This window comes from Delphinus delphis, chromosome 3 (genome assembly GCF_949987515.2).
Source record: "Delphinus delphis chromosome 3, mDelDel1.2, whole genome shotgun sequence".
Lineage (NCBI taxonomy): Eukaryota > Metazoa > Chordata > Mammalia > Artiodactyla > Delphinidae > Delphinus > Delphinus delphis.
The window spans coordinates 8,631,355-8,653,871 of NC_082685.1; the positions used below are offsets into that span (position 1 = coordinate 8,631,355).

Genomic DNA, 22,517 nt, shown 5'->3' on the forward strand with positions numbered 1-22,517 from the left:
GTGACAGAGGTGAGAGATGAGAAAAACATGTTTTGTTTTTCGGTCTAAGCCTGAGCAGCCATACCTGAGTTTATGCTAATGATGTGACTCATGGATGGCCCTGGAGATTGTCAAACTAAGTGAAGTAAGTCAGATAGAAAAAGACAAATACCATATGATATCACTTATAGGAGGAATCTAAAAAAAAATGATACAAATAAACTTATTTACAGAACAGAAACAGACTCACAGACTTAGAGAACGAACTTATGGTTATGGGGGGGGAGGGTTGCGGGGAGGGATAGACTGGGAGTTTGGGAATGACGTGTACACGCTGTTATATTTAAAGTAGATAACCAACAAGGACCTACTGTGCAGCTTAGGGAGCTCTGCTCAATATTGTGTAATAACCTACATGGGAAGAGAATTTGGAAAAGAATAAATACACGTATATGTATAACTGAATCACTTTGCTGTACACCTGAAACTAACACAACACTGTTAATCAGCTAGACTCCAATATAAAATAAAAATTTAAGGGACTTCCCTGGTGGTCCAGTGGCTAAGACTCCCCACTCCCAACGCAGGGGGCCCGGGTTCAATCCCTGGTCAGGGAACTAGATCCCACATGCTGCAACTAAGAGTTCACATGCTGCAACTACAGATCCTGCATGCCTCAACGAAGATCCCGAATGTGGCAACCAGGACCCGGCGCAGCCAAATAAATAAATAAATATTTTAAAATATAAAAAGAAAAAAAAAAACTTTCATGAGCTTCACCCGTGCCCAGTTTTAAAGAAACAACAATAATAGAACAAACCAAATACCCAGGCCAAGAAATAAACCCTCACCACTCCCCAGAAGCTCCTGATTCTGAATCAGCAAGTCCATCTTCCTGTCCCCTTCACCTGCTATATTTTTCTTAGCAACCTTTATGACAGTCTGACATTCCACTGGAAGTCTCTTTGAGCACTGGTTTTAATGCCTGGCTTCCATTCTAGAATGTCAGCTCCACAAGGGTTCTCCACTGTGTCCTCAGTGCCTGGAATTGTGTCTGGCACCCAGTAGGTTCCAAGAAGCTGGTGGAGTGAATGATCTAGGCCGGGGCTACTGTCCTGCTCTGCTGCGGAAGGGCTGGCCATGGCCTTCCGGCCTCAGCTTCCTCTTTGCCACTAGGACCGCAGCAGCAGGAAACCAAGTGTGCCAGATTCTTCAACAGCCAGCCTGGATGAGGTCGGTTGGCCTCGCTGGGCCTGGAGGCCAGACTACAGAGGGCGGGCTGGGCCTGGGACCTGCTGTCTACCACCCGAGGAGGGACCGACAGGAAGTGTCAGAGTGATTAATAATAACAATAAGGGTAATAAACCCAGTCATAATAATAAACTCTAATAATAGTTCACATTTTTCTAGGCTGGATGCTGTCTGGGCCCAGGCATTCTTGAGAGAGAATTCTCTTGAGTTGAGAATTCAACTCATTCTTCAGTTGAGAATTCTCTGAGCCCTCTCAGGTTCTTTTCAAGTGGAACGAGTACCCCACTTGACAGCCGGAGAAAAAATAGGACATGGAGGCCACTGGGAAGGCTCATGTGCTGCCCCCCAGGCCTGAGTCCTCTTTCCTGAACTCCTACATCTCAGCTGGGGTCCAGCCCCAGCAGGGAGGCTCCGGGTTACCCCACCAACCATGGGGGTTTGCCTAGGACTGAGGGGGTTTCCCAGGCAAGGGACTTTCCAGGTTAAAATTGGGACAGTCCTGGGCACACTGAGACTACTGGTCACCCTGCTCCAGTGGTTTTTTTTTTTTAGGAGGAAGCTCGAATTGGGGAATTCCCCAGACTCTGAGAGGCCTGCTGGGGCCTCCCTAGAGCTCCCGCCAAACCAGGGAAAAGTCAAGGGCTGCTAAATTAAAACAAAAATCTCTTTGTGTCCTTTTGAATGGGAGGGTTCAGGAAACAGTCAGTCCCCTCCCCAAAACAGCTATGAGGTCGGTTGGGAATCCTTCCCTTGTATGTGTGTGAACACATGGCCTCTAGAACATTCTCATAAGTAGCCACAGACAAGCACATTCTGTGTTGAACTCCAGAGGAAACAGAGGAGTTACACACATGAAGGCTGGAGCCAGAAGGCCAGTGTGATCCCAAGCCATCCCTCAACCTCACCATACCTCAGTTTCTTCTTCTAAAAAATGGGGCTAATTGGAGTCCCAAACTCAGAGGTGTGTGTCAGGATCATCAAATGAATTAATATACATAAAGAGCCAGGCGCAGAGCAACTGGTATTATCTTTTTTATTTCACAATATTTCTTAGATATCTTTCTTTTCCACTGTGTATAGATCTATTTGGTGGATTTTTTTTTTTTTTTTTTTTTTTTTTTTTTTTTTTTTTTTTTTGCTGTGCCTCGCGGCTTGTGGGATCTTAGTTCCCTGACCAAGGATCGAACCCGTCCTTCGGCAGTGAAAGCTTGGAGTCCTAACCACTGGACCGCCAGGGAATTCCCCAGAACTGTTGTGTTTTGTTTTTAATTAATTTTTATCGGAGTATGGTTGCTTTACAATGTTGTCCCGGAATTGTTTTAATATGAAATATTTCAGGCATCCAAAAAGGTGTCGAGATAAATAAAAACATCACCTAGGCACCAGACGGAAACAAACCCAGTGTCCATCAACAGAGAAATGAACAAACAAAATGTAATATAGCCGTACAATGGAATACATTTGACCCTTTGTATCCACGGGTTCTGAATCCCGGATTTAACCAACCATGGATGGAGAATAATCAAAAGAAAAGGAAATTCCACAAAAAAGCAAAGACTTGAATTTGCCATACACTGACAATTATTTACATAGCATTTACATTGTATTAGGTGTTGTAAGTAATCTAGAGATGATTTGAAGTGTACAGGAGGATGTGCATAGGTTATATGCAAATACTATGCCATTTTATATAAGGGACTTGAGCATCTGCAGAGTTCGGTATCCATGGGGGGGGTCCTGGAATGAAGTTCTGACACATGCTACAGTGGGCATGAAACTTGAAAACCTGTCAAGTGCTGGAACTTCCCTGGTGGTTCAGTGGTTAAGACTCTGTCTCGGGCTTCCCTGGTGGCGCAGTGGTTGGGAGTCCGCCTGCCGATGCAGGGGACACGGGTTCATGCCCCGGTCCGGGAAGATTCCACATGCTGCGGAGCGGCTGGGCCCGTGAGCCATGGCCGCTGAGCCTGCGCGTCCGGAGCCTGTGCTCCGCAACGGGAGAGGCCACAACAGTGAGAGGCCCGCGTACCGCCAAAAAAAAAAAAAAAAAGACTCTGCACTCCCAGTGCCCAGGGCCCGAGTTCGATCCCTGGTCAGGGAATTAGATCCCGCATGCGCAACTGAAGATCCCGCATGTCTCTAATGAAGATCCTGTGGGCCGCAGCTAAGACCTGGCGCAGCCAAATAACTAAATAAATATTAAAAAAAAAGAAAACATATTAAGTGCAAGAAGCCAGATACAAGAAGACAAATATTGTATGTTTCCACTTTATAGGCGGTCCCTAGAGGAGACAGAAAGTAGAATGGTGGGGGCCAGGGGTTTCAGGAGCGGGAGGGAGAGTCAGTGTTTAACAGGAACAGAGTTTCAGTCTGGGGAGATGAGAAAGTTCTGGAGATGGACGGTGGTGAGGGTTGCGCAACAATGTGAATGTACTTAGTGCCCCTGAACTAGAAACTTAAAAATGATTTAAACGTGAAATTTTTTGTTATGTGTATTTTAACCACAATGTTTAAAAAATCAGGGGGAAGTGAGGTTAGTGAAATGGACGAAGGTGGTCAAAACGTACAAATTTCCAGTTATAAAATAAATAAGTCCTGGGGATGTAACGCACAGCATGGTGACTAATAATACAGTATTGTATAACTGAAAGCTGCTAAGATGGTAGATCTTAAAAGTTCTCATCACAAGAAAAAAGTTTTTGTAACTATGTATGGTGATGGATGTGAATTGGACTTATAGTGGTGATCATTTCACAGTGTATACAAACATCAAATCATTATGTTGTTCCTGAAACTAACATAATATTATATGTCAATTATACCTCAATTCTCTTTTTTTGGGGGGGCTGCGCCGCAGGGCTTGCGGGATCTTCCCTGACCAGGAATTGAACCCGCGCCCTCGTCAGTGAAAGCACAGAGTCCTAACCACTGGACTGTCAGGGAATTCCCTCTCAATTTTCTAAAAATCTAAAAAAATTGTCTGTGTGCCCTCCACTGAGGTAAAAAGCAAAACAAAACAAAACCAGCCTAAATACCGTGGAGGATCTCAGAGTTCCACTCTCCATTTCCATCCCTGGAGGGAAGTAGTTGCTGTCCCTTCCACCCCCTAAGCAATGAGTAAGGGCCACTTTTCATTTAGTCAATACATATCTCTTGAGCACCTACTTTACGCTCGGCCTTGTTCTAGGTCCTGGCAACACAGCAGGGAAGAGAACAGATAAAATTCCCTGCACTTGTGGCGTGACATTCTAGATGGGACGACAGCCGAGAACAAGGATAAACAAGTAAAAATATATAGTGTGACAGATAGTGATACGATATAGAAAAAGCAAAGGAAGGAGATGACGTCACTGGAGATCGGGTGGCCTGGGACCATCTTTCTGATCTGCAGGAGCTGAGGTGGAGACACAAGGATGTCAGGGGCAGGGTGTACCAAGCAGGGGGAACAGCTGAGGCAAAGGTCTGGAGGAGAAGGCTGTCCTTGAACTTGATGTAATTCCTATCTATCTGCTGGTCCCCGTAACTTGCTTCACCGCATTTCTTTTTTCTTCTTCTTCTCCTCATTTCATTATTTCTTTTTAATTTTATTTTTTAATTTATTTATTTATTTATTTATTTATTCTTGGCTGTGTTGTGTCTTCGTGGCTGTGCACGGGCTTTTCTCTAGTTGTGGGGAGCAGGGGCTACTCTTTGCTGCAGCGCGCAGGCTTCTCATTGCGGTGGCTTCTCTTGTTGCAGAGCATGGACTCTAGGCATGCGGGCTTCGGTAGTTGCAGCACGTGGGCTCAGTAGTTGTGGCTCGCAGGCTCTACAGCACAGGCTCTGTAGTTGTGGAGCATGGACTTAGTTGCACCGTGGCATGTGGGATCTTCCCCAAGCAGGGATTGAACCGATGTCCCCTGCATTGGCAGGTGGACTCTTAACCACTGTGCCACCAGGGAAGTCCCTCATTATTTCTTTTACCAATTAATTAATTTTTTAAAATTTATTTATTTATTTTTGGCTGCATTGTGTCTGTTGCTGCACGTGGGCTTTCTCTAGTTGCGGCAAGCAGGGGGCTACTCTTCATTGCAGTGCATGGGCTTCTCATTGCGGTGGCTTCTCTTGTTGTTCACCGCATTTTTGTTCATGAATTTCATCCATATTGATGTGAGTTTCTCTCCCTGGTTTCACTGCTCTGTCATGCAGCACTGTACACATTAATAGGCTATAATTTATTTGTCCCTTCCCCCGTGAATGGACAGTTATGTGAAATCCAATTTTGTGGTCTCAATGTCTCCAGGAAACAAAATTTTCCCACCCTTTTTTTTCTTTTTAATTGTTTTTTGGATTTTTTAAAAAAATAAGTAATTCATTCACATAGTTCCAAATCGAAAAGGCACAAAATGGTTTTGAGGACAAGTCCCCACTCTGCTTCCAGCCCCCTGACACCCATCTCATTACTGAATTCAAAACATGCTATGGTTTAATGGTTCCTCAAAAAGAATTACCAGGGGCTTTCCTGGTGGCGCAGTGGTTGAGAGTCCGCCTGCCGATGCAGGGGATGCGGGTTCGTGCCCCGGTCCGGGAAGATCCCACATGCCGCAGAGCGGCTGGGCCCAGTGAGCCGTGGCCACTGAGCCTGCGTGTCCGGAGCCTGTGCTCCGCGACGGGAGAGGCCACAACAGTGAGAGGCCCACATACCACCAAAAAAAAAAAAAAAAAAAAGAATTACCATACGATCCAGCAATTGCATTTCTGAGTGTATACACAAAGAAAGCACAGACTCAGAGAGATGTTTGTACATCTGTGTTCATAGCGTCATTATTCACAATAGCCAAGAGATGGGAAGCAACCCAAGTGTCCAACGATGGATGAGTGGGTAAACAAAATGTGGTGTATTCTACAATGGAATATTATTCAGCCATAAAGAAAAAGAAAAGAAGGAAATTCTGGCACATGCCACACCATGGATGAAACTTGAAAACACTATATTAAGTGAAATAAGCCAGGAACAAAATTACAGATATTTTATGAGTGGGGACTTAAGTGTTTAATGCATACAGAAATTCTCATACTTGGACTTCCCTGGTGGTGTAGTGGTTAAGAAGCCGCCTACCAATGCAGGGGACACAGGTTTGAGCCCTGGTCCGGGAAGATCCCACATGCCACGGAGCAACTAAGCCCGTGCGCCACAGCTACAACTACTGAGCCCACGTGCCACAACTACTGAAGCCTGAGCGCCTAGAGCCCGTGCTCCGCAGCAAAAGAAGCCACCACAATGAGAAGCCCATGCACCGCATCAAAGAGTAGCCCTCGCTAAAATAAAATTAAAAATAAATAAATTAATTTAAAAAATAAAGTATACAATTCAATTAAAAACAATAAAGTCTTGTACTTAATACCACTGAATCGTACCCCTCAAAATTGTTAAAATGAGGACTTTCCTGGCGGTCCAGTTGTTGTGACTTCCAGATCCCACTGCAGGGCCGTGGGTTTGATCCCTGGTCAGGGAACTAAGATCCTGCATACCACGTGGCATGGCAAAAAACAAAACAAAACAAAACAACCCAAAATGGTTAAGTGATAAGTTTTGTTATGCACATTTTACCACAATTAAACACACACACACACACACACACACACACACACACACACACGTGCGCGCACTTACGGAATGCTTACCCTGTGCTGTGTTCTCAGCCGTGGGGTTTTAGCCATGAACAAAACACAGGAATCTCTGCCTTCAGGAAGCTTACATAAACCAGATAAATACTAATAAGCCCACTTGTGGGTTTTGTTGGAAGGTGGAAGTGGTGGGCAGAGAAGAGTGGAGCAGATAAAGGGTATAGGGTGCAGGAGTAACTTGTTTTAGGCTCTGTCCTCAGCACCCAGTGTAATTCCAGGCCCCCGGCCGGATATGTGTTGCCTATGAGCAGCTGTGTATTCAGGGCTTCCTCCTATAGCCACAAAAAAAGAGGACATTGCTTCACTCAGCTTCCATGTCCTTGGCTTCTGGTGGGTTCTGCCGATGGGGAAGGCTGACAGGAGATCAGAGGTGGGAGACAGACGAGGGTCCCTATTCCCTCCCTGCCCAACCACAGTTGGGCAGTGGTGGTTTCTCTGTGGCCACATAACCTGCAAGGAGCCCCTTCTTCACGGCTCCAGATGTCAGCAAGTTCTGCTCCCTTCCCATCCTCTTTAGTCCTGTCGAAATCTTCCCACTGTTGCTAGTTCCGGGTGCCTTATGGAATTACAACGCCCCAAAGATGTCCATGCCCTAATCGCCAGTGAGAATCAGGAATTAAGAATGCTACTCAGCTGACTTTAAGGTAGGGAGATTAGCACTTGCTTCAGCGGCACGTATACTAAAATTGGAAGGATACAGAGATTAGCATGTCCCCTGCACAAGGATGACGCGCAAATAAGTGAATCATTCCATATTTAAAAAAAATGATAGGGAGATTATCTTGGTGGACTCAGTGTAACCACAAAGGTCCTTAAAAGTGGAACGGGGAGGGGACTTCCCTTGTGGCGCAGTGGTTAAGAATGTAGGGGACACAGGTTCGAGCCCTGGTCCAGGAAGATCCCACATGCCACGGAGCAACTAAGCCCGTGCGCCACAACTACTGAGCCCGTGCTCTAGAGCCTGCGAGCCACAACTACTGAAGCCCACGCACCTAGAGCCCGTGCTCCGCAACAAGAGAAGTCACCGCAATGAGAGGCCCGCGCACTGTAACGAAGAGTAGCCCCTGCTCGCCGCAACTAGAGAAAGCCCGCGTGCAGCAACAAAGACCCAATGCAGCCAAAAATAAATAAATTTATTTCTTTTTTTAAAAAGTGGAATGGGGAGGCAGAAAAAGAGGTCAGAGTGATGTGACAGAACTTGATTCATCTTTGCCATCTTTGATGATGGAGGAAGGGGGCCATGCGCCAAGGCGCACAGGCAGCCCCTAGAAGCTGGAAACAGCAAGGAAATGGATCTTACCCAGAGCCTCCAGAAGGATCACAGCCCTGCCAATGCCTTGATTTTAGCGCAGCGAGACCCATGTTAGACTTCTGACCGGCGGAAGTGTAAGGTAATGCATTTGTGTTGAAGCCACTAAGTTTGCGGTGATTTGTTACAGCAGCCACAGAAAATGAATCCACTCAACACACATCTGTTGGTTCTCCTGTCCCACTCACATCATTACATTTTGTTCAGTGAAACCCTTTGGAGTGGAATTCTGTTTGCCGCTAAGACCCAGCCAATCATGCTTCTGGGAGCTTACTCTATAGGTGGGATGCCTGTCTTCGTGGAAAATGGTGCGCAAAGGTATGTTTCGCTGCATTGCTTGTAAAATTAGAGACGGAAAAACTTGCAAGTGTTAAAAACGCTGGTGAAATAAATGCTGAGATGTGCACATACTGGAGCTTTCTACCAGAGTAGAAAGAATGAGGAAGTGCTGATGAACTGATAAGGAAAAATCTGCAGGGCCACAAGGTTCAGTGAGAAACAGCAAAGACGCGCGCCGCTGACTGCAGTGTGTTAGCTCTGTGTGAAAAAGGAACGGAAGCGGTAAGATTACATTTGAACTTACAAAAAGAAACCCCGGAAGGAGTCACGAGACACCGTATACGGTGGGCTCCCATGGCTGGGGGCAGGGAACAGCGTGGGTGGTGGGTGAGTAGAGAGAGAACCTACTCTATGTGTCTCTCTTAATAGCTGGTGTTTTAAATCCTAGCCGGTGTTAGGGTGAGGCAGGCGAGGCATGAAAGCAAAGAGGGCGCCAACTCAGTAATCGAGATAAATATTTTAATGTAATATTTTCCAAAAACACCATTAATGTGAAAAAAAACATGATGAACAAAACATTGAAATTTTAAGTCAAAAATCAGTAACAGGGCTTCCCTGGTGCCTCAGTGGTTAAGAATCCGCCTCCCAATGCAGAGAACACGGGTTCGAGCCCTCGTCCGGGAAGATCCCACATGCCGCGGAACAACTAAGCCCGTGCACCACAACTACTAAGCCTGCACGCCACAACTACAGAAGTCCATGCACCTAGAGCCCGTGCTCCACAAGAAAAGCCAACGCAATGAGAAGCCCACGCACCGCAACGAAGAGTAGCCCCCGCTCGCTGCAACTAGAGAAAGCCCGGGCACAGCAACGAAGACCCAATGCAGCCAAAAATAAATAATTTTTTAAAAAAAATCAGTAACAGCGCTGAATTCTACTGAAGCCTGAGGTCAAACAAAATATCAGGAATATGGATTCTATCTTTGAAAGTTTTACAGTAAAGTATTAACAAGTTGACGATCCTGAGTGGATCCTGGATGGGTGGGGTTTATCCAGGGCCTTAGGAGGGCCCCCCATACCCCCCCCCCCACCAGCCATTCTCATCTATATGAAAAGCATTAGGCAATGCCACTCAGGTTTGCAGCTCACTGTTGACCCCTGGTGGTGATCAGCTTGGACACAAAGGCATTTACTGAGGGCCAGGACCCCTTCGGGGCGCTGGGAATATTTTAGGACCAAGACTCAGTTTGTGCCGTGGTGGTGCTCACAGCATAAAGGAGACAGCAATACACACATCAGCAAAACCAGGCAGGTGAAGAAGCTGCGAGGCCAGACGTGATGCGTGACTCAAAAGGCAGGTCAAGGAGGACCTCTGGGAGGAGGTGGCAGAGCTCTGATTGCAGTGAGAAGCAGCTGCCAAGGGGTGGTGTCCCCCAGAAGAGGTGGGCAGTGGGCTTCACGACCCTTGGTATTTCATGTCTTAAAAGTTGATGTGTCCTTGTTTATTATAGTATTCTTTAAGCCTTTCCTGTGGCCCGAATATTCCATTACCTTTTAAAGGAAGACTGCTTTCAAAAGATTACTTTTTCAAGGGAAGGGTGTTCAAGCAGAGGGACGGGCATGTGCCAAGGCCCAGATTTTAAGCACCTGGGTACCAGGCGCCATGCTTGCCTGTACATTATCTCACCTACACCTCATCGCAACCCTGGGAGGAGAGCATGAACATGACTCTCATTGTACAGAGGGGGACACTGAGGCTGAGGAAAGTGCCCAAGGTCACACTGATAAGAAAAACTTGAAAGTGCTTAAGGATCAGCAAGGAGGGAGTTGATGAGAAGGGGAGGACATGAGACGAGGGCAGGGAGGTGACCAGGCAGATGGTGTAGGGCCTGGCGAACTGCAGGGAGGTCTTAGGCTTCTGCTCTGAGGAATGTGCCCTGACTCAGGTGTTCACAGGTGCCCACTGGCGGCTGCCTGCTGGGGTCCAGCGAGGGCAAGGAAGACAGGGAAGAGGCTGGAGTGGGCATGCAGGCCAGAGGTGACAGGGACCTGAACCAGGGTGGAGGACGAAGGGCAGTGGACAGACTCAAGATTTGTTTTGGAGGCAGAGCTGGCCACGTGGAAGGTGAGACACGGTGCAAGTTGATGCTCCTGAACGGACGCTGGGGGGTGGCTCAGAGGGATGAGATAATCCCAAGACTTACGGGGGGGGGGGGGGAGTGAGAACCCTTGACACAAAGGTGTCCTGAGGAAGTGTTCCAGGCGGCGGAACGACACATTCCTGGAGAGCCTGGAGTGAGGACGGAGGACATTGCCCATTTGCTGCAGGGCAAAGCTGGGGGCATCACAAGCCCAGCCGCCAACACTGACCAGGGTTCCCTCCCACCCTGCAAGAGAAGAGCTGTGCCAGCCCTCCTGAGGTCTCACGGAGCATCTGAAATCCTTTATTGGAAGATAATTGCTGTTTACTATGTAGGAGACTCAACAGCAGATGAACAGTGAAAACGGAGCCCACAGTGACTGGGGCAGGGCCCTCAGCTGGGGACCCCACCCATACCCTGTGGACCAGCCTGGCAACCTCTACCCCTCCCTGGACCCCCAAGCCTTTGGCATAATGCTGAAGTGGGGGAGCTGCAGGCAGTGAAGCCCCTTGACTCAAAGCAGACTTGGATGAGCGCTCAGGGAGTGGGGTCAGTGGAGGGGGGTGGGCAGGCCCCTCCGGGCTAGGTGTGGGAGCAGCCAAAGTGGGGGAAGCCAGGAGCTGGGGAGATGGTGTCTATTTTTGTTTTCTGAAAAGGGGCGCACAGGGGCCTGCAGGCAGTCGGGCAGCAGCTGAGGTGGGTTATGCGCTGACGTCTTTCTCGTCGCCCCGACTGGAGGCTTCCAGCAAGGGGTCCCCGGGACCCGCCTCCTCCTCTTCTTTGGCCTCACTGGACTTGGAGTTGGGGACCCAGAGGCCGGAGTCGATGCAGCGCTGCATGTGGTACTTCGCGTCCTGCAGGGAGAAGGGTGGGTTGGTGAGGCTGGGCTGCCATCTTCTGGTGGCCCGCCTGTCCCCCGCACATCCTCGAGCCTGCTTCCTGCTCTTTCTAGATTACAGCTTTACCAAAGAACTGCGCGCAATGATGGAAATGGCCTGTAATCTGTGCCGTACAATATGGTAGCCACCAGCCACGTGTGGCTACCGAGTACTTCAAATGTGGCTGGTGCAGGGGAACTTTAAAGCTCACTTAACTTTAATTCAAGTTTAAACAGTGTAGTCTAGAACAAGGGTGAGCAAACTTTTTTGTAAAGGGCCAGACAGTAAATATCGTTGGCTTGCGGGCCCTATGGTCTCTGTCAAAACCTCTCAACCCATCATGCCTCAACTTTATGGTTGTAGCACAAAACCAGCCACAGACAAGATGAAAATAAACCAGCCTGGCTGCTGCATTCCAATCAAGTTTTATGTAGAGACAGACAATGAGCCTGCAAGCCATAGGCGGAAGACCCTTGGTCTAGATGTTCATTCCCACAGAAGCATCTAGAAACCCTGGGCCAGGTCTTGCGACTAGACTTTTTACAGATGAGGAAAGCAGTGTGGCCAACGGGGTGAGACAGGCAGCAGGAATGGGGTCAAACCGAGGTCTATCAAGACTCAAAGTATTTATCTACCAGCGCGGTGACTGCTCGAAACAGCTGCTGTTTTTACCAGCACCTACTACGTGCTCAGCCCTCCCCATGGATTTCGTGAGTTAATATCGAGAGAAAGTGGTTTGATGAGGTAACTGAGGCTGGAAAGGGACCCCCTCCTTGGGCCACTCTGAGCTGCTGGCAAAGGTGGGGTCAGCTGGTGTGCTCATCAACAGCCCGCAGGGACAGGGACACTCAATCTGGACGCCGGGCACACAGTAGGTGCTCAATAAATGTAAGTGGGCAGATGGCACAAAGCCTGGCTGCCTCGTGTGCTGGCCACACGGTGACAAAACGTCCCTTGTTCCTTTGAGAAGCCCAGGAGGGACACTTCTACCAATGATGTGGGCAGCAGAGCTGGAGGGGGCGGGGGAGACACATCGCTCGCCCAGGTGGGCTTGGGCGCAGTTACTCACGGTGGGGTCCATCTTGCTGATGGCATCTTGGAGCATCTGCACATCCTTCACGTCAAAGCATTTCTGGAGTTCCTGTGGGTGCAGAGGGGTGGGGTCAGGGCCTGGGTCCCAGGGAGCCTGGGGACCCCACTGGCTGCCTGCCTGCTGCCCGCCAGGGCCCAGGGGGCCGCACCTCAGGGAGGGATTCGTAGACCTCGACGGGGTCCAGACCGCCGGGGCCAAGCCGCTTCCTGCGCTCCTCCTCCTCGTACTCCTTCATGGCCTTCTCGATGCGCAGCTTGGCCCGGCCCCGCACGCGGTCTTTGAAGGCCTCCAGCTCGTCGTTGAAGCCCTCCATGTACTGACGGTCAGCAGTCTGCGGGGGGCAGGGGCGTGCACAGGATTGAACTGGGGGAGCCAAGACCGCCCCACTGCAGGTCCTCAGAGACGCCCCAGGGCTCCCTGCATCTGCTCCTGAACTGACTGACAGGCACCCTGGGCCTCAGGGCTCTCCTCTGCCTCCTCTGAGCTCGACTTTACACCTCTGTGCTCACGACCCCCTGCCCGCACAAGCCCCTGAACCTCAGACTCGTGACACCCACCTCCTTCGGGTCCTCCTGTGGAGTTTAGCGGGCATCTCAAATGCAACACAGCCACCCCGGAGCTCCCGGTCACACCCCTTAGTCTGTCCTGCAGCTCCCCCAGCTCAGCAGGGATAGCTTTGCTCTTCAGGTGCTCAGGTAAGAAACCCACAGGCATCCTTGACTCTGGCCCTCACCCCAGCTTAGGACTTTCAGCACATCGTGCCAGCTCGGCTTTCCAAATCTGCCCAGGAGCCGACCACTCGTCAGCTCCTCCGTGGCCCAGCCCTCTCCTGACTGAGGAGAGGACTGATCACAGGGGCTTGAGTCCAAGTAAACCCATGTCTGTCTCCCCCAGTGGACCGCAGGCTGGTTCCCTGAGGAGGACCACCCTCCACTCTGCCCTGGCCACTCCGGCCCCTCCCTACCTTGATCTTGGTGAAGAACTGCCGGAAGCAGGCACGGGGGTCCACCTTCAGGCTCTTGGCCAGCTCCAGGATGAACTGCATGACGATGGTCTGGTGGGCCACCTGCTCCATCAGCGCACATTTCTGCCAGGGGAAAACAAGCACGGCGTCACCAAGTGGCGGACCCAGGGCACAGCCGAAATTTCCCCAGCCCCGAGGGTGGGCTCCACATACCTCCTCCACCTCTAGGTCAATGCACCAGATGACCAGGTAGTTGGCGGTCTCCTCACACACCAGGTGGACGTTGTCCGACAGGTACTTCTGGCTGTCATCCCAGCGGCGGAGCATGCCTGCGGGAAGGTGTTGGCAAGGTGTTGGAAGGGCCCTGGAGGCAGAGGCTAGCCCCTTGTCACGTGCACCGCCCACCGGGCCCCCACCTGGGCCCAACTTACCGAAGTGCTTGATCTGTTTCTCATACTTCTCCACGAAGGTTTTGTGTTTCTGTTCCCTCACCTCCTCCGACTCCTCCTCCGCCCGCTCAGGCTTGGTATTGACCATGCTCTGTGGTGGGGTGAGAAGGGGAGTGGGCTGGGGCGAGGCTGTGCGGCGCCTCAAGCGTGGCCGGGTGGGCCGCGGCCGCAGCGCCCATCCCATCCAGGGTGGAGGTGGTGACGGCGCCATGAACATCAGCGTGGCGGAAGCGTGGGCGTGGCAGGTGTGGCCTCGGACTAGGGCCTTCGGGCAGATCAGAGGGGGGGTACCGGTGGGGTGCCGCACCTGCCTGGGCCCCCACACATGATCCCCTCACCCGCCACCTCCATCCACCCGTCCCTGGACCTGAGCAGTCCCCTCGGCCACACCTGCCACCGTCTGCCGAGCGCGCCCGGCCCTCGCACACCTTGCTGAAGCCGTCCTTGCTGAGCGTGTCCACGTTCCAGGGCATGCTCTTCTCCTTCTTGCGCATCTCCTCCAGCTTCTGCTCCCAGCTCCGCTCCTCCTTGCGCAGCTGCTGTGCCTCGGCCTGCAGCCGCTCCAGCTCGGCCCTGCTGCCCTCGCCCTCGGCCACCTCCAGATCCTTCAGCTTCCGCTGGCACTCGGCCACCTTGCGCTTGCACTCGCGACAGCCCCTGTCCAGCTCCTCCTTTTCTTTCTGGAACTGCTCCATGCGCTCCACCCGGGCCTGTGGGACAGGCACGGCCCATCACTCTGCGGAACGGCTTGTCCCTTGACCCCAGCCCCAGGCCCAGGACCCCAACAGCTGCACCTGGAATGACTCCGGAGAATGTCAGCACCAACCTCCGTGTGCTGGACTCCCAGCTCCCGCTCTCGCTCCTACAGGTGCACCTGAGCCAGGGTGGGTCCCTCTTCTGCTCAGAACCCTCTACGGCTGCCACCTCACTTGGAGCAAAAACCTAAGTCCTCCCTGTGACCCGCAGGGCCGTGCGCAATCTGTCCCGTGCCCTCCATGGCCTCACCTCTTCCTGCTCACCCCCTCCCTCCAGCCACACTGGCTGCCTCACCTTTTCTTGAACCCACTTCAAACCTCAGGGCCTTTGCACTGGCTGTTCCCTTGGCCTGGAATGTTCTCTCCCCAGATACACCCCACCCCGGCATCCTTAACATCTTCTTTTTAAAAATATATATATTATTTATGTATTCGTTGGCCGCGCCCTGCAGCATGCGAGATTGCGGTTCCCTGATCAGGGGTTGAACCTGTGCCCGCTGCATTGGGAGTGTAGAGTCTTAACCACTGGGCCACCAGGGAAGTCCCCCTTATCATCTTCAAATGTCCCTTACAGGGAATTCCCTGGTGGTCCAGTAGTTAAGACTTCGTGCTTTCACTGCCGAGGGCCCAGGTTCAATCCCTGGTTGGGGAACTAAGATCCCACAAGCTGCGCAGTGCGGCAAAAAAAAAAAAAAAAGTCCCTTACAGATGAGGCCTTCCTTGACCACCCAGCTGAAGGTCTCAACCTCCCCCTACCCTGCTCTGCTTGACCTTCCTCCTCAGCACTTGTCACCTGACAACAGCCTGTGACAATTATTTATCATGTTTCGGGCACTGTCCTCCTCCAAGGATACTGGCTCCACAAAGGTGTTGTGCCTCCAGAGCTGGGCCTGACACACAGTACGGACTCAGGAAAGCCTTGTTGGATGTAATAAAGTAATAAGATGCTGGATAGAGGCCTCACCCCTCCCCAGGGTCTCAGGTTCCCCCTCCTCCCTGGAGCCACCCTCAGTTAACACTCAGGCACCCTCCTGCACCCACCACGCCCCTCAAGCCACCGCTGCTTGGGTGTCCCACAGGCACCTCCAATTCTGTGCCCCAAACTGAACTCCCCACCGGAGCCCCCCAGACCTGTTTTTCTGCTGTGTCCTCCCTCAGCAAAGAGCCTGCCCCTGCCTCCTGTCCCAAGCTGAGGCCTGTTGTGAACCCTGTCCCTCCCTCTCTGCCACCAAATCCTGACACTATTTTTTTTTTTTTTTTTTTTTTTGGCCACGCTGCGTGGCTCGTGGGATCACAGTTCCCCGACCAGGGATTGAACCCGGGGCACAGCAGTGAAGGCCTAGAATCCTAACCACTAGGCTACCAGGAAACTCCCCTGACACTTTTCATTTCCAGTTGTTTCTCCAACTTGCTCCACCCCGGGTGCTGCACCTGGATCTGCAGAGGCCCGCTCAGCTCTGTCTCCAGGCCAGCAGGCCCTCCTGAGCCCAGCCTAGTGCCCACCAGCCTCCTGTCCCCCCCTACCCTAGACGCCACTCCTCAGACCTCCTCTTCCACTGCACCCCATCTCCTCAGTCCCCCATCCCGACCCCTATCAGATCACTGGGCCCTGTCACTCTCCAACCCTGCTTGGCTCCCAGCAGTGCCTGCTCAACCCAGACCAATGACTGAACCCTGAGAGGTGTCACCATCTTCCATTGCTGTCGCCCCAATCCAGGCTCGGAACCTGCCACAGGAGTCTTTGAAATGTACCTGTCTGACCACAGCCCTCCCTGCTACCTCAGACTGGAGTGTCTGGGTTCAGAGGGGACCCCAGACCCCTGCCCCACGCTGGCCAGATGGCCAAGGCTCCTTGGGGGGCTGGGTCGCAGGCCGATGCCGGCCCCTGTGGTTGATGCTAGCCCTGAATGGACCAGCTCTCTCCTGACTCTTAGCCTCTGCACATGCTGTTCCTCCCACCTGGAACTCTCTTCCCCTTACTCCATCTGCTTTGTCCCCAAGTCTCAGCTTCGACAAAGCCTTCCCCAAGTGCCCGACCCCCAGAGTCACTGAGCCCCAAAGGCCCCTCTGTGATCATCAGATGACGTGATGAGATGCTAGTGGAAGGCCTTGGGGCACCAGACCTGGGGTCATATCTCACAGCCACCATGTAATGGCCGGGTGTCCCTGGGCCAATCCCCTAACTTCAGTTTCCTCATCTGTCAGATGCAGACAATAGTGCCAAGGTTGCACTGGGAAAAGCAAAAAAGGTTATAAAAGTAGACAGTCCAGAGCCGTGCTGGGTGCTCAGTCAGCACCATTCCCACGTTGGCTACTGTCATTACTGTCTGTCCAAGGGGACAATCTGTCTCTCTCTGGGGACTGTACTGGGGCTCAAACAAGAAAATGTACTTCAAGTGCTTAGCTCGATATCCAGTAAATGCTTATAACTGGTAACTGGGAGCAGTTGTTACTGTATCATCAGAGCAGCCCAGCTCCACCACTTACTGGTAATGTGACCTTGGCCAAGTCTCATATCTCTCCCTGCCTTGGTGTCCCCCTCTATGAAATGGGGTCTCACAGGGTTGTTTTGAGGACTAAATGAGTTACTCCCAGGAAACTGCCTGCAACACAGCATTCAGTATACGTGTCCTCAACTGTCATCACCGCCGTCATGGCCACGGCCACAGCCACGGCCACCAGAATGGTCCGCTAACTAGCTTCTGTGCTTTATTAGAGGGCCTAGCACAGGGCCAGGAAGACGGTGGGTGAGAAGCGGGAGACCTGAATCCTTCTCTAACGCCCCACAGGACCGACATGGCCAACCCTGAGCCTCACTTTTCCCACTCGGATGAGGCCCTCGCCTTGCGGAGGACACATTGTGGCCTCTGCCACCTCTCTTTTTCCACGATGGGACTGTGTCACCTGGAGCCTTCCTGCTGCCTTATGGCATTATAGCTGGCCTTGGGTGGCAGCAGGAATCTACCACACTGCTGGTTTCTGCTGGACGGCCATCAAAATCTTCCCGGCATCCTCTGAGCAGCCGCCAGGGAGGCCAAAGCTAAATAAAGGCCTCCTGGAGCTGCTGGGGGTGGCAGCCTGCCCGGCCTGAGCTTTACGCCTCCGGGAGGGGCTGTAGCAGGCTGGGAAGGGCAGAAGCCTTGGCAGCGAGAAGGGGCCACAGGTATCACTGCCCTCCTTACAGACAGGGGACCCAAGGCTCACAGAACCTGGACACCACACAGCTCACTGGGAGGAGCCACAAGAAACTAGTACTGGTGGCTGTTTCTGGACAAGGGAGCCAGGGAGCTGGAGCTGGAGCCGGGAAGACTCGCTGGTCCCCTTCTGGAACCTTTGGATTATTTTTTTACCATGAGCGTGAATTACATGAGTAATAATAATGATAGTGGCTAAAGTTTCTACACAGTTTATTACATGCCAGGTGCTGTCCTGAGAGCATTACACACATTAAATACATAAGGCAACCCTCACAACAACCCTATGAGATAGATACTGATAAGATCCCCAGCTGGAGAAATTGAGGCACAGAGAGATCAACACTCACTGGGGGCAATGCAGCAGGTCAGTGATTCAGCAGGAGCCAGCATCTGAACCTGGGTGGGCAGGCCTGTGCTCAGAAGCACACCAGGCTACCTTTTCTCTAATCCCCCTTTCCCCTCTGGTCCTGCTTACTCCCTCCCGGGCCCTGAGCCAAGTTCTTTTCAGATCTCATTTCATGTCATCCTTACGATGGTCTCATGGAGGCGGGGTCTCGCTCCCCCTAAAGCAGCAACAGCCCTGTGGCAGGGCTGGGATGAGAACCCAGGCTTGGTGGCCGCTGAACTGGGTGCTGGAGACACCAGGCTCCCTGCCTCCACTCCAGCACTGGGGCTCCCAGTGGCAGGCCAGGAAAAGGTTTTGTGCCAAGAGGGAGAAGGGTGTGGTGGGAGGAGGATGCTGCAGGAGAGGGGACATCAGCCTCCCAACTCAGCAGGACCAAACCGTCCTCCCCACGGTGATATAGACTAACTATGTTACAGAAATAGGTGTTCCCAAGAATTGCCTTGAGAGCTTGCAGAGATCTTCAATATTTCATAATAAAATGTTACACGTGTCAAGAAAGAGAAGTGCTAGAACTTTCTCCTTACACTCCAGGGGCCCACCCGGCAGACACTACCCAGGAGGCTGCTGCTTTAAGGAATGGGTTGGAACTGGGACTGGAAACCAGATGTAGGGACTAATGCTGGGTCTTGGCAGGATGGGGAAGGGCCCTTCTAGAAGCTTCTAGATAAACGACTGGGAGCTGATATATGGGAAGGTGGGGTGAGGAATTCCTAACTGGAAGATTCTGAGAGACATATGCCCTCAGTCTGAGAGTGTAACAAGCATAGGAATGTGGGTGCAGGAGCTCTGATTTGGTGGAGCAGATTAGAACATTAGGTCTCATGAGAGCCATTTTGTTGGCCTGAGAGCGCTGCTGGTCAGGGAGAGGGGTGAGAGAACACACAGACTTGGGATTCTGGGGTCTGGATTTGGGGGAAAATAAGTAAAAGAAGGGGCAGGGAATTTGGAATTAGACTGGGAGGGTTCCTGGTAAAAGCAGGGTCAGTGTGGGTGTCTGAGAACAGCAGACCAAACTGGGGTCAGAAGGAAGCTGGGGTGGGTTTAGGTCCTGGACTTGGGTTTGAATGAGGCATTCCAATGCTGGCGGAGGTTCCTACAGGAAGCCTGTCTCGGGGGTGGGCGGTGACTGGGCCTGCAGTACCAAGTAGGGGCAGGGGCTCTGGCTGGGCAGGACGCCACGTGGGTAGGGTTTCCTGATGCAATAGGAAATTGGGTCTACAGTGCATGAGGCTGAAGGAGAGCAGCCGGAATTGGATGCTCCATCAGGGCGGAGCTGGTGGTTCAGTCTGAAGGGGAACCAGGTTTCAAAATTCCAGTCCTAGATGGGACTGAGGGTCCTGGTGGGGCACCGGTCTACGTTCTAGGGAAGGGGTCCTGGGTGTGGGCTGGAGTCCCAGGCCAGGAACAGAAATCTCGGGGGAGGACAGAACTCCTTGCTCTATTGAGAGGAGCAGAACCTCTAGATCTAAATGTGAATCACCGTCAAGATTCCGAAAGGCAGGTCACAGACTAGACTTAAAGTATTGGGAACTCTGGGGGTTGGACGGGCCAATGGGACATCCAAGATCATAAGTGGGTACCCGAAAGGTTCACGGTGCAGATTCTGAGGTAGAATTCTGGGTGTAAGTGGAAGGTCCCAAATGGATTGGGGGGGCACGTCCAAAGCTTGTCTTGGTAGTCTAAACTGTGAAGAAGGTGCCCTAGGGGTCAACTGGGAGTTCCAACAAGAAATTGGAAGGGGAGGGGGAGGGGGGAGGGCCTAGGATCGCGGGCAAGGAACTCAAGGGTCTCGGCAATTCTGTTGCCCCGGAGTTGAATCAAGGAACCCCGGGCGATTCTGAAAGTCCAGACTGTAGGGTGGGAAACCCAGGTGTCAATGGCTGGGCCCCCAGCAGTATCAGGAGTCAGAACTCTGAAGCGGAGTCCCGAGAGTGGGGGAAGGCGCTGGGCGCGCGCGCTCTACCTGGTGCCGCCAGCGGAAGAGGCTGGCTGTGTCGATGTTGGGGTGCGTCTCGTCTTCATCGTCAGACACCTCGATGTGGTCCCACACGCTGTAGTCCACCATCTTGCCTCCGCGGCCCAGCCCGCTACGGCTCTGGCAGCAGCAGCAGCGGCGGCGGCAGCAGCAGCGGATACGGCGGTAGCACCACACAGACTCTGCCCGCAGAGCCCCGCCCCTTCCGTTTCCGCCCGGACGCGGGCGCCCCCGCCCGCGCGTGACGTCACATCCCTAGTAACCGCGGCAGCGGCACTGGCGACCGAGGTCTTAAAGACCCCTGCGCACGTGTTCCGGCTCCCCGAAGTCTTCGCCGAGACCTCACCCCATCGGGCTTGGGGCCTCCGCTAGGCACCTCCTAGGGGTATACGGGTGGCTTCTCCAACCTTGAGCTCCCCTTCTCTCCCGGTGCCCCACGGTGGGCGTTTACGGCGTCCGTGAGGGGGGCAGTTGGCGAGACTGAGGGAGAGGATTGTCCCCTTAGCCACACCGCAGTGACGTCAGACCGAGCCCACTGCTGGGGCCGGGCTTCGGCGAGAAGACCTCGCTCCCGCCCCTTGCGAAGAGGAACTTAACTTTGTGCCTGATAGGAACGGACATTCCCAGTCCGAGGGGTACAGGGCCCTGCCCTGGGAGGGTCTAAGTAAAGGAAGGATATGGCCCTCCCCTTGAGGAGTCGGAGGTGGGCGCGATGTAGCCCTGCCTTAATGGCTGGTGTTTCCCCGGCTCGGATCACAGCCTACCCCTCGCGTCCGTATCTTCTGCCTCTTTAGCGGTGATTCGCGCATACACGCCCCCTCTGGAATCACCCGGACCACACTAACTGGCCTCGGGAGCCTGTCCACTGCATCCCCCCGTGCAGCCGCTGGGTGTCGCTAGTGTCTAACTAGCGGCCCGTGCTCTTGGCCTCGCGCCGGGTGGGGGTGGGGGTGGGGGTGGATCTTGGCAGTGAGCACGGCGGGGGGTCTTGACCCGTTGAAGTACTCTAGGACTGCTCGCAGCGCCCGCCCCCTTCCTCGTCCCGGGCGCTAAGGACTCCATTACACTGAGCTTGGGCGACCCCAGCCACACATTTTCATACATCCCTATCCACGCTGTGACACCGGGATAAAAGGCTTCGTTGCAGCCTAGGGCAAGGATTATCTCAGATTAAAGGGCGCTGGGGGGACAGGGTGGACTGCAGGAGCTTCAACCGGGAGGCTCCTGGTGAAGGGAGCCTCTTCCAAACTCCCCCAGAGCGGGCGTTGGAGGGAGGGGGTGGAGCGACTGGAGTAAAGGTCTCTAAAAGGGTGCGGGTGTGGGGGATTCCCCTGCCCACGGAAGGGGAGGGGCCATTCGGACAAAAGCTCCCGCCTGCTGCCGCCCCTCCCCCTCGCGCTCCATTCAAACCCGCGAGTAGGCGGGCGGGGGCGGGGGAGTCCCCCTCTCCTCCTCCTCCCCCTCCAGCCCCGGCAGTCCAGCATCACAGCGGCAGTCAAGTCCCGGGCACGCGCGCGCAAGGACCCACACCTCGGCGGGTCTCACAATCTCTCTCTCTCTCTCTCTCTCTCTCCTCTCTCTCGCGCGCACACACACACACACACACACACACACACACACACACACACACACGCACCAGCAACAAACGGTCTGGACACCCCCGTCCCCTACCGCCCCTCAGGCCGGAGAGGGCGGGGCATCCCCTGCCCAGCCCCCCTGCAAGGTAAGCTTTGGACCACAAGCTGCGGTGGCGAGGGGGACCAGGCGCCGGGAGGGAGGGGGTCTGGACGGGGGGAGCTTCCCTCGCCCCCCAAGAAAGTCAGGGGCTCCCTGTACGCCCTTTGAGGGCTTCAGGCCGGCCTCCAGGCTGAGGGTATGTAGGGAGGACCCCGGATGCCGGATTCCCGGGTAGGCGCGAGGGTCTCTACCTGGCTTCGGAGACCGGAGCTGCCTGGCCCCAGGAAAACAGGGTCCCAGGAGCCCCAGCTCCCAGAATTGGGGACAGGGCGCCGGAAGCTCCCCGATCAGCGCCAAGCATTTACTAATCTCCTGACAACACAGCATCTCCAGCCTGGGGGACTGAGACAGAGACCCCTGAGTTGCTTTGCACTGCCCCTCGGACTCCCAACCGCCCTCCCCCCATCAGCGCACCCCCTGCTGGGCGTCTTGTACCTGTG

At 53.2% G+C, this 22,517-nt stretch overlaps 1 protein-coding gene and 1 pseudogene across 1 annotated transcript; one reads left to right on the top strand and one right to left on the bottom strand.

The window, feature by feature from the left end:
• The first annotated feature begins 7,554 nt into the window (after positions 1 to 7,554).
• Positions 7,555 to 7,654, top strand: LOC132423730 (U6 spliceosomal RNA; annotated as a pseudogene).
• A 1,333-nt stretch (positions 7,655 to 8,987) lies between these two features.
• Positions 8,988 to 20,551, bottom strand: CDC37 (cell division cycle 37, HSP90 cochaperone). The gene is made up of 8 exons (XM_060007720.1): positions 20,329 to 20,551; positions 14,436 to 14,717; positions 13,990 to 14,098; positions 13,772 to 13,887; positions 13,559 to 13,681; positions 12,743 to 12,925; positions 12,571 to 12,642; positions 8,988 to 11,477 (listed from the first exon to the last, which is right to left on the bottom strand). Exons 1-8 carry the CDS (start codon positions 20,428 to 20,430, stop codon positions 11,325 to 11,327), a joined length of 1,140 nt encoding a protein of 379 aa, XP_059863703.1. The 5' UTR covers positions 20,431 to 20,551; the 3' UTR covers positions 8,988 to 11,324.
• Between the last annotated feature and the right edge of the window lie 1,966 nt (positions 20,552 to 22,517).

Coding starts and splice junctions, on each gene's coding strand:
- CDC37 (XM_060007720.1), bottom strand. CDS start 20,430: ATGGTGGACTACAGCGTGTGGGACCACATCGAGGTGTCTGACGATGAA. Junction 14,099..14,435: donor GCAAGGACGGCTTCAGCAAG/GTGTGCGAGGGC, acceptor ACCCCACCACAG/AGCATGGTCAATACCAAGCC. Junction 13,888..13,989: donor GAAACAGATCAAGCACTTCG/GTAAGTTGGGCC, acceptor ACCTTCCCGCAG/GCATGCTCCGCCGCTGGGAT.